A 12,013-nucleotide genomic window follows, 5' to 3' on the forward strand; every position below is an offset into this window, starting at 1 on the left:
GGCGTTTTTTTCGGGCAAAAAAAGTCAAAAATTTTTTTGACCTCAAAATGTCATAAAAAACGTCATAGTATAGTAAGGCGTCAAAATCGGACAAAAAAAGTCAACATTTTTTTTTACCTCAAAATGTCATAAAAAACGTTATAGTATAGTATGGCGTTTTTTTCGGACAAAAAAAGTCAAAAAATTTTTTTACCTCAAAATGTCATAAAAAACGTCATAGTATAGTATGCCGTTTTTTTCGGACAAAAAAAGTCAAAATTTTTTTTGACCTCAAAATGTCATAAAAAACGTCATAGTATAGTATGCCGTTTTTTTCGGACAAAAAAAGTCAAAATTTTTTTTGACCTCAAAATGTCATAAAAAACGTCATAGTATAGTATGGCGTCAAAATCGGACAAAAAAAGTCAAAATTTTTTTTGACCTCAAAATGTCATAAAAAACGTCATAGTATAGTAAGGCGTCAAAATCGGCCGAAAAAAGTCAAAAAAATTTTTGACCTCAAAATGTCATAAAAAACGTCATAGTATAGTATGGGGTTTTTTTCGGACAAAAAAAGTCAAACATTTTTTTGACCTCAAAATGTCATAAAAAACGTCATAGTATAGTAAGGTGTCAAAATCGGGCGAAAAAAGTCAAAAAAATTTTTGACCTCAAAATGTCATAAAAAACGTCATAGTATAGTATGCCGTTTTTTTCGGACAAAAAAAGTCAAAATTTTTTTTGACCTCAAAATGTCATAAAAAACGTCATAGTATAGTATGGCGTCAAAATCGGACAAAAAAAGTCAAAATTTTTTTTGACCTCAAAATGTCATAAAAAACGTCATAGTATAGTAAGGCGTCAAAATCGGGTGAAAAAAGTCAAAAAAATTTTTGACCTCAAAATGTCATAAAAACGTCATAGTATAGTAAGGCGTCAAAATCGGCCGAAAAAAGTCAAAAAAATTTTTGACCTCAAAATGTCATAAAAAACGTCATAGTATAGTAAGGCGTCAAAATCGGCCGAAAAAAGTCAAAAAAATTTTTGACTTCAAAAAGTCATAAAAAACGTCATAGTATAGTAAGGCGTCAAAATCGGGCGAAAAAAGTCAAAAAAATTTTTGAGCTCAAAAAGTCATAAAAAACGTCATAGTATAGTAAGGCGTCAAAATCGGGCGAAAAAAGTCAAAATTTTTTTTTACCTCAAAATGTCATAAAAAACGTCATAGTATAGTAAGGCGTCAAAATCGGCCGAAAAAAGTCAAAAATTTTTTTGACCTCAAAATGTCATAAAAAACGTCATAGTATAGTAAGGCGTCAAAATCGTCCGAAAAAAGTCAAAAAAAATTTTGACCTCAAAATGTCATAAAATACTTCATAGTATAGTAAGGCGTCAAAATCGGCCGAAAAAAGTTAAAAAAAATTTTGACCTCAAAAAGTCATAAAAAACGTCATAGTATAGTATGGCGTTTTTTTCGGGCAAAAAAAGTCAAAAATTTTTTTGACCTCAAAATATCATAAAAAACGTCATAGTATAGTATGGCGTTTTTTTCGGGCAAAAAAAGTCAAAATTTTTTTTGACCTCAAAATGTCATAAAAAACGTCATAGTATAGTAAGGCGTCAAAATCGGCCGAAAAAAGTCAAAAAAAATTTTGAGCTGAAAATGTCATAAAATACGTCATAGTATAGTATGGTGTTTTTTTCGGGCAAAAAATGTCAAAAAATTTTTTTACCTCAAAATGTCATAAAAAACGTCATAGTATAGTTTGGCGTTTTTTTCGGACAAAAAAAGTCACATTTTTTTTTGACCTCAAAATGTCATAAAAAACGTCATAGTATAGTAAGGCGTCAAAATCAGACAAAAAAAGTCAAAAATTTATTTCACCTCAAAATGTCATAAAAAACGTCATAGTATAGTTTGGCGTTTTTTTCGGACAAAAAAAGTCACATTTTTTTTTGACCTCAAAATGTCATAAAAAACGTCATAGTATAGTAAGGAGTCAAAATCGGCCGAAAAAAGTCAAAAAAATTTTTGACCTCAAAATGTCATAAAATACGTCATAGTATAGTAAGGCTTCAAAATCGGCCGAAAAAAGTCAAAACATTTTTTGACCTCAAAAAGTCATAAAAAACGTCATAGTATAGTATGGGGTTTTTTTCGGACAAAAAAAGTCAAAAATTTTTTCACCTCAAAATGTCATAAAAAATGTCATAGTATAGTAAGGCGTCAAAATCAGACAAAAAAAGTCAAAAATTTATTTCACCTCAAAATGTCATAAAAAACGTCATAGTATAGTTTGGCGTTTTTTTCGGACAAAAAAAGTCAAATTTTTTTTTGACCTCAAAATGTCATAAAAAACGTCATAGTATAGTAAGGAGTCAAAATCGGCCGAAAAAAGTCAAAAAAATTTTTGACCTCAAAATGTCATAAAATACGTCATAGTATAGTAAGGCTTCAAAATCGGCCGAAAAAAGTCAAAACATTTTTTGACCTCAAAAAGTCATAAAAAACGTCATAGTATAGTATGGCGTTTTTTTCGGGCAAAAAAAGTCAAAATTTTTTTTGACCTCAAAATATCATAAAAAACGTCATAGTATAGTATGGCGTTTTTTTCGGGCAAAAAAAGTCAAAAATTTTTTTGACCTCAAAATATCATAAAAAACGTCATAGTATAGTATGGCGTTTTTTTCGGGCAAAAAAAGTCAAAATTTTTTTTGACCTCAAAATGTCATTAAAAACGTCATAGTATAGTAAGGCGTCAAAATCGGACAAAAAAAGTCAAAATTTTTTTGACCTCAAAATGTCATAAAAAATGTCATAGTATAGTATGGCGTTTTTTCGGACAAAAAAAGTAAAAAGTTTTTTCGACCTCAAAATGTCATAAAAAACGTCATAGTATAGTAAGGCGTCAAAATCGGACAAAAAATGTCAAAAAATTTTTTGACCTCAAAATGTCATAAAAAACGTCATAGTATAGTATGGCGTCAAAATCGGACAAAAAAAGTCACATTTTTTTTTTACCTCAAAATGTCATAAAAAACGTCATAGTATAGTAAGGCGTCAAAATCGGACAAAAAAAGTCAAAAAATTTTTTTGACCTCAAAATGTCATAAAAAACGTCATAGTATAGTATGGGGTTTTTTTCGGACAAAAAAAGTCAAAAATTTTTTCACCTCAAAATGTCATAAAAAATGTCATAGTATAGTAAGGCGTCAAAATCGGACAAAAAAAGTCAAAAAATTTTTTGACCTCAAAATGTCATAAAAAACGTCATAGTATAGTATGGCATCAAAATCGGACAAAAAAAGTCACTTTTTTTTTTACCTCAAAATGTCATAAAAAACGTCATAGTATAGTATGGGGTTTTTTTCGGACAAAAAAAGTCAAAAATTTTTTCACCTCAAAATGTCATAAAAAATGTCATAGTATAGTAAGGCTTCAAAATCAGACAAAAAAAGTCAAAATTTTTTTTGACCTCAAAATGTCATAAAAAACGTCATAGTATAGTATGGCGTTTTTTTCGGACAAAAAAAGTCAAAAAATTTTTTTACCTCAAAATGTCATAAAAAACGTCATAGTATAGTATGGCGTTTTTTTCGGACAAAAAAAGTCAAAAATTTTTTTCACCTCAAAATGTCATAAAAAACGTCATAGTATAGTATGGGGTTTTTTTCGGACAAAAAAAGTCAAAAATTTTTTCACCTCAAAATGTCATAAAAAATGTCATAGTATAGTAAGGCGTCAAAATCAGACAAAAAAAGTCAAAAATTTATTTCACCTCAAAATGTCATAAAAAACGTCATAGTATAGTTTGGCGTTTTTTTCGGACAAAAAAAGTCAAAAATTTTTTTGACCTCAAAATGTCATAAAAAACGTCATAGTATAGTAAGGAGTCAAAATCGGCCGAAAAAAGTCAAAAAAATTTTTGACCTCAAAATGTCATAAAATACGTCATAGTATAGTAAGGCTTCAAAATCGGCCGAAAAAAGTCAAAACATTTTTTGACCTCAAAAAGTCATAAAAAACGTCATAGTATAGTATGGCGTTTTTTTCGGGCAAAAAAAGTCAAAATTTTTTTTGACCTCAAAATATCATAAAAAACGTCATAGTATAGTATGGCGTTTTTTTCGGGCAAAAAAAGTCAAAAAATTTTTTGACCTCAAAATGTCATAAAAAACGTCATAGTATAGTATGGCATCAAAATCGGACAAAAAAAGTCACATTTTTTTTTGACCTCAAAATGTCATAAAAAACGTCATAGTATAGTAAGGCGTCAAAATCGGACAAAAAAAGTCAAAAATTTTTTTGACCTCAAAATGTCATAAAAAACGTCATAGTATAGTATGGCGTTTTTTTCGGACAAAAGTCAAAATTTTTTTTGACCTCAAAATGTCATAAAAAACCTCATAGTATAGTAAGGCTTCAAAATTGGCCGAAAAAAGTCAAAAAAATTTTTGACCTCAAAAAGTCATAAAAAACGTCATAGTATAGTATGGCGTTTTTTTTGGGCAAAAAAAGTCAAAAAATTTTTTCACCTCAAAATGTCATAAAAAACATCATAGTATAGTATGGCGTCAAAATCGGACAAAAAAAGTCACATTTTTTTTTTACCTCAAAATGTCATAAAAAACGTCATAGTATAGTATGGCGTTTTTTTCGGACAAAAGTCAAAAAAAATTTTGACCTCAAAATGTCATAAAAAACGTCATAGTATAGTATGGCGTCAAAATCGGACAAAAAAAGTCAAAAAATTTTTTTACCTCAAAATGTCATAAAAAACGTCATAGTATAGTATGGCGTTTTTTTCGGACAAAAGTCAAAATTTTTTTTGACCTCAAAATGTCATAAAAAACGTCATAGTATAGTATGGCGTTTTTTTCGGACAAAAAAAGTCAAAATTTTTTTTGACCTCAAAATGTCATAAAAAACGTCATAGTATAGTAAGGCGTCAAAATCGGACAAAAAAAGTCAAAAAATTTTTTCACCTCAAAATGTCATAAAAAACGTCATAGTATAGTAAGGCTTCAAAATCGGCCGAAAAAACTCAAAAAAAATTTTTGACCTCAAAATGTCATAAAAAACGTCATAGTATAGTATGGCGTTTTTTTCGGACAAAAAAAGTCAAAAAAATTTTTGACCTCAAAATGTCATAAAAAACGTCATAGTATAGTAAGGCGTCAAAATCGGACAAAAAAAGTCAAAAATTTTTTTGACCTCAAAATGTCATAAAAAACGTCATAGTATAGTATGGCGTTTTTTTCGGGCAAAAAAAGTCAAATTTTTTTTTGACCTCAAAATGTCATAAAAAACGTCATAGTATAGTATGGCGTATTTTTCGGACAAAAAAAGTCAACATTTTTTTTGATCTCAAAATGTCATAAAAAACGTCATAGTATAGTAAGGCGTCAAAATCGGACAAAAAAAGTCAAAAAATTTTTTGACCTCAAAATGTCATAAAAAACGTCATAGTATAGTATGGCGTCAAAATCGGACAAAAAAATTCAAAAATTTTTTGGACCTCAAAATGTCATAAAAAACGTCATAGTATAGTAAGGCGTTTTTTTCGGACAAAAAAAGTCAAAAAAATTTTTGACCTCAAAATGTCATAAAAAACGTCATAGTATAGTATGGCGTTTTTTTCGGCCAAAAAAAGTCAAAAAATTTTTTGACCTTGAAATGTCATAAAAAACGTCATAGTATGGTAAGGCGTCAAAATCGGACAAAAAAAGTCAAAAAAATTTTTGACCTCAAAATGTCATAAAAAACGTCATAGTATAGTATGGCGTCAAAATCGGACAAAAAAAGTCAAAGTTTTTTTTGACCTCAAAATGTCATAAAAAACGTCATAGTATAGTATGGCGTCAAAATCGGACAAAAAAAGTCAAATTTTTTTTTACCTCAAAATGTCATAAAAAACGTCATAGTAAAGTATGGCGTTTTTTTCGGACAAAAAAAGTCAAAAAAATTTTTTACCTCAAAATGTCATAAAAAACGTCATAGTATAGTAAGGCGTCAAAATCGGACAAAAAAAGTCAAAATTTTTTTTGACCTCAAAAAGTCATAAAAAACGTCATAGTATAGTATGGCGTTTTTTTCGGACAAAAGTCAAAAAATTTTTTCACCTCAAAATGTCATAAAAAACGTCATAGTATAGTATGGCGTTTTTTTCGGACAAAAAAAGTCAAAACATTTTTTGACCTCAAAAAGTCATAAAAAACGTCATAGTATAATAAGGCGTCAAAATCGGCCGAAGAAAGTCAAAAAAATTTTTGACCTCAAAAACGTCATAAAAAACGTCATAGTATAGTAAGGCGTCAAAATCGGACAAAAAAAGTCACATTTTTTTTTGACCTCAAAATGTCATAAAAAACGTCATAGTATAGTAAGGCGTCAAAATCGGACAAAAAAAGTCAAAAAAATTTTTGACCTCAAAATGTCATAAAAAACGTCATAGTATAGTATGGCGTCAAAATCGGACAAAAAAAGTCAAAATTTTTTTTGACCTCAAAATGTCATAAAAAACGTCATAGTATAGTATGGCGTCAAAATCGGACAAAAAAAGTCAAATTTTTTTTGACCTCAAAATGTCATAAAAAACGTCATAGTATAGTATGGCGTTTTTTTCGGACAAAAAAAGTCAAAAAAATTTTTCACCTCAAAATGTTATAAAAAACGTCATAGTATAGTAAGGCGTCAAAATCGGACAAAAAAATTCAAAAATTTTTTGGACCTCAAAATGTCATAAAAAACGTCATAGTATAGTAAGGCGTTTTTTTCGGACAAAAAAAGTCAAAAAAATTTTTGACCTCAAAATGTCATAAAAAACGTCATAGTATAGTATGGCGTTTTTTTCGGCCAAAAAAAGTCAAAAAATTTTTTGACCTTGAAATGTCATAAAAAACGTCATAGTATAGTAAGGCGTCAAAATCGGACAAAAAAAGTCAAAAAAAATTTTGACCTCAAAATGTCATAAAAAACGTCATAGTATAGTATGGCGTTTTTTTCGGACAAAAAAAGTCAAAACATTTTTTGACCTCAAAAAGTCATAAAAAACGTCATAGTATAGTAAGGCGTCAAAATCGGACAAAAAAAGTCAAAATTTTTTTTGACCTCAAAATGTCATAAAAAACGTCATAGTATAGTATGGCGTTTTTTTTGGGCAAAAAAAGTCAAAAAAATTTTTCACCTCAAAATGTCATAAAAAACGTCATAGTATAGTATGGCGTTTTTTTCGGACAAAAAAAGTCAAAAAAAATTTTTACCTCAAAATGTCATAAAAAACGTCATAGTATAGTATGGCGTTTTTTTCGGACAAAAAAAGTCAAAACATTTTTTGACCTCAAAAAGTCATAAAAAACGTCATAGTATAGTAAGGCGTCAAAATCGGACAAAAAAAGTCAAATTTTTTTTGACCTCAAAATGTCATTAAAAACGTCATAGTATAGTAAGGCGTCAAAATCGGACAAAAAAAGTCAAAAAATTTTTTGACCTCAAAATGTCATAAAAAACGTCATAGTATAGTATGGCGTCAAAATCAGACAAAAAAAGTCAAAAAATTTTTTTACCTCAAAATGTCATAAAAAACGTCATAGTATAGTATGGCGTTTTTTTCGGACAAAAGTCAAAAAATTTTTGGACCTCAAAATGTCATAAAAAACCTCATAGTATAGTAAGGCTTCAAAATTGGCCGAAAAAAGTCAAAAAAATTTTTGACCTCAAAAAGTCATAAAAAACGTCATAGTATAGTATGGCGTTTTTTTCGGACAAAAAAAGTCAAAACATTTTTTGACCTCAAAATGTCATAAAAAACGTCATAGTATAGTATGGCGTTTTTTTCGGACAAAAAAAGTCAAAATTTTTTTTGACCTCAAAATGTCATAAAAAACGTCATAGTATAGTAAGGCGTCAAAATCGGACAAAAAAAGTCAAAAAATTTTTTCACCTCAAAATGTCATAAAAAACGTCATAGTATAGTAAGGCTTCAAAATCGGCCGAAAAAACTCAAAAAAAATTTTTGACCTCAAAATGTCATAAAAAACGTCATAGTATAGTATGGCGTTTTTTTCGGACAAAAAAAGTCAAAAAAATTTTTGACCTCAAAATGTCATAAAAAACGTCATAGTATAGTATGGCGTATTTTTCGGACAAAAAAAGTCAACATTTTTTTTGATCTCAAAATGTCATAAAAAACGTCATAGTATAGTAAGGCGTCAAAATCGGACAAAAAAAGTCAAAAAAATTTTTGACCTCAAAATGTCATAAAAAACGTCATAGTATAGTATGGCGTCAAAATCGGACAAAAAAATTCAAAAATTTTTTGGACCTCAAAATGTCATAAAAAACGTCATAGTATAGTAAGGCGTTTTTTTCGGACAAAAAAAGTCAAAAAAATTTTTGACCTCAAAATGTCATAAAAAACGTCATAGTATAGTATGGCGTTTTTTTCGGCCAAAAAAAGTCAAAAAATTTTTTGACCTTGAAATGTCATAAAAAACGTCATAGTATAGTAAGGCGTCAAAATCGGACAAAAAAAGTCAAAAAAATTTTTGACCTCAAAATGTCATAAAAAACGTCATAGTATAGTATGGCGTCAAAATCGGACAAAAAAAGTCAAAGTTTTTTTGACCTCAAAATGTCATAAAAAACGTCATAGTATAGTATGGCGTCAAAATCGGACAAAAAAAGTCAAATTTTTTTTTACCTCAAAATGTCATAAAAAACGTCATAGTAAAGTATGGCGTTTTTTTCGGACAAAAAAAGTCAAAAAAATTTTTTACCTCAAAATGTCATAAAAAACGTCATAGTATAGTAAGGCGTCAAAATCGGACAAAAAAAGTCAAAATTTTTTTTGACCTCAAAAAGTCATAAAAAACGTCATAGTATAGTATGGCGTTTTTTTCGGACAAAAGTCAAAAAATTTTTTCACCTCAAAATGTCATAAAAAACGTCATAGTATAGTATGGCGTTTTTTTCGGACAAAAAAAGTCAAAACATTTTTTGACCTCAAAAAGTCATAAAAAACGTCATAGTATAATAAGGCGTCAAAATCGGCCGAAGAAAGTCAAAAAAATTTTTGACCTCAAAAACGTCATAAAAAACGTCATAGTATAGTAAGGCGTCAAAATCGGACAAAAAAAGTCACATTTTTTTTTGACCTCAAAATGTCATAAAAAACGTCATAGTATAGTAAGGCGTCAAAATCGGACAAAAAAAGTCAAAAAAATTTTTGACCTCAAAATGTCATAAAAAACGTCATAGTATAGTATGGCGTCAAAATCGGACAAAAAAAGTCAAAAATTTTTTTGACCTCAAAATGTCATAAAAAACGTCATAGTATAGTATGGCGTCAAAATCGGACAAAAAAAGTCAAATTTTTTTTGACCTCAAAATGTCATAAAAAACATCATAGTATAGTATGGCGTTTTTTTCGGACAAAAAAAGTCAAAAAAATTTTTCACCTCAAAATGTTATAAAAAACGTCATAGTATAGTAAGGCGTCAAAATCGGACAAAAAAATTCAAAAATTTTTTGGACCTCAAAATGTCATAAAAAACGTCATAGTATAGTAAGGCGTTTTTTTCGGACAAAAAAAGTCAAAAAAATTTTTGACCTCAAAATGTCATAAAAAACGTCATAGTATAGTATGGCGTTTTTTTCGGACAAAAAAAGTCAAAACATTTTTTGACCTCAAAAAGTCATAAAAAACGTCATAGTATAGTAAGGCGTCAAAATCGGACAAAAAAAGTCAAAAATTTTTTTGACCTCAAAATGTCATAAAAAACGTCATAGTATAGTATGGCGTTTTTTTTGGGCAAAAAAAGTCAAAAAAATTTTTCACCTCAAAATGTCATAAAAAACGTCATAGTATAGTATGGCGTTTTTTTCGGACAAAAAAAGTCAAAAAAAATTTTTACCTCAAAATGTCATAAAAAACGTCATAGTATAGTATGGCGTTTTTTTCGGACAAAAAAAGTCAAAACATTTTTTGACCTCAAAAAGTCATAAAAAACGTCATAGTATAGTAAGGCGTCAAAATCGGACAAAAAAAGTCAAATTTTTTTTGACCTCAAAATGTCATTAAAAACGTCATAGTATAGTAAGGCGTCAAAATCGGACAAAAAAAGTCAAAAAATTTTTTGACCTCAAAATGTCATAAAAAACGTCATAGTATAGTATGGCGTCAAAATCAGACAAAAAAAGTCAAAAAATTTTTTTACCTCAAAATGTCATAAAAAACGTCATAGTATAGTATGGCGTTTTTTTCGGACAAAAGTCAAAAATTTTTTTGACCTCAAAATGTCATAAAAAACCTCATAGTATAGTAAGGCTTCAAAATTGGCCGAAAAAAGTCAAAAAAATTTTTGACCTCAAAAAGTCATAAAAAACGTCATAGTATAGTATGGCGTTTTTTTCGGACAAAAAAAGTCAAAACATTTTTTGACCTCAAAAAGTCATAAAAAACGTCATAGTATAGTATGGCGTTTTTTTCGGACAAAAGTCAAAAATTTTTTTGACCTCAAAATGTCATAAAAAACGTCATAGTATAGTATGGCGTTTTTTTCGGACAAAAAAAGTCAAAATTTTTTTTGACCTCAAAATGTCATAAAAAACGTCATAGTATAGTAAGGCGTCAAAATCGGACAAAAAAAGTCAAAAAAATTTTTGACCTCAAAATGTCATAAAAAACGTCATAGTATAGTATGGCGTTTTTTTCGGGCAAAAAAAGTCAATTTTTTTTTTGACCTCAAAATGTCATAAAAAACGTCATAGTATAGTATGGCGTTTTGTTCGGACAAAAAAAGTCAATTTTTTTTTACCTCAAAATGTCATAAAAAACGTCATAGTATAGTAAGGCGTCAAAATCGGGCGAAAAAAGTCAAAAAAAATTTTGACCTCAAAATGTCATAAAAAACGTCATAGTATAGTATGGCGTTTTGTTCGGACAAAAAAAGTCAACATTTTTTTTCACCTCAAAATGTCATAAAAAAACGTTATAGTAAGGCGTCAAAATCGGCCAAAAAAAATCATATTTTAGTAAGACCTCAAAATGTCATAAAAATGTCATAGTATAGTAAGGCTAAAGTAAGGGCTGAATTTCAACCCCAGCCCGCCCCTGCTTTCATGCATGTTTCATGTGTTACCATCATTTATCCTGTGCAGCGCCCTGTATGTGGTCGACCTGAAGAAGTTCAGGAAAATAGCAGCAGGAGATCGGCTCAGAGGACAGTACCAGGGACTCAGCCAAGATCCCAACAGCCTTTCCAACCTGGACCAGGTCTGTGACTGTCCGTCTTTTAACCAGCTGTCCACATTTTACATGTTAAAGTGCACTGTAGATCTGAAGAAGACTAAGCCAGAACTCTCTAATGTCCTTGCACAAACAAACCTGACTGTAAAGCACATAAAGGCAGCAGACTGTGACGATGCAGAGAGGGAAGTTCCCATGCTTGTATGCATATTACCACTTAACCTTTGTCGTAATTTTAATGGTTTGAAAAAGCAAGATCTGACATTAATGCATCTACAGCTTTGAAATGACGTGTCTAAAATGAAAGAGGCTATTATAAAACCTGTTAATATTTCTGTCTTAAGGTAAGTATAAGGTCAGAAAAGAAAGTCAGAAAATCTCAGAAATTCTGTTAACAGTCAATATTTATTAAATTCAAGATATAATCATAAAGGTAACCTTCTTTTAGACTACCCCTCTCCAAATAAAATAGAAATAAAAAGGGCTATTTTATCTGATCATATTAAGTATACTGGCTCTTGTAGCAGAAACAAAGGTTTTTCAAATCGCAAACATCCCGAGGTGCGGAAGCTCACTCGCGGTTCATCTTCTTCCAGCTGTACCTAGAAGGGACATAAGTCTGTGAGTAATATATTATTGGTGTGTGAATTACCTGTATGACTTACCTGTTATGGTGTCCTGCTTTGGTTTATCGTTTGAGTGTAAAAGTTGATAGTGCGACCGATGCTAATGCGCTATCCCGTCAATGGGATTCTCCATATTATGTTAGCATCGAGCTAATCGCT

The 12,013-nt window shown here is 29.7% G+C and overlaps 1 protein-coding gene across 1 annotated transcript in view; it reads left to right on the top strand.

The window, feature by feature from the left end:
- The window catches only part of uggt1 (UDP-glucose glycoprotein glucosyltransferase 1), a 51,818-nt gene that overhangs the window by 36,813 nt on the left and 2,992 nt on the right, over positions 1–12,013 (top strand). Inside the window, exon 37 of the mRNA XM_041060056.1 lies at positions 11,141–11,255. Coding sequence (XP_040915990.1) covers positions 11,141–11,255 — 115 coding nt within the window. The remainder of the gene's footprint in view (positions 1–11,140; positions 11,256–12,013) is intronic.

This window comes from Toxotes jaculatrix, chromosome 17 (assembly GCF_017976425.1).
Source record: "Toxotes jaculatrix isolate fToxJac2 chromosome 17, fToxJac2.pri, whole genome shotgun sequence".
NCBI classification, from domain to species: domain Eukaryota; kingdom Metazoa; phylum Chordata; class Actinopteri; family Toxotidae; genus Toxotes; species Toxotes jaculatrix.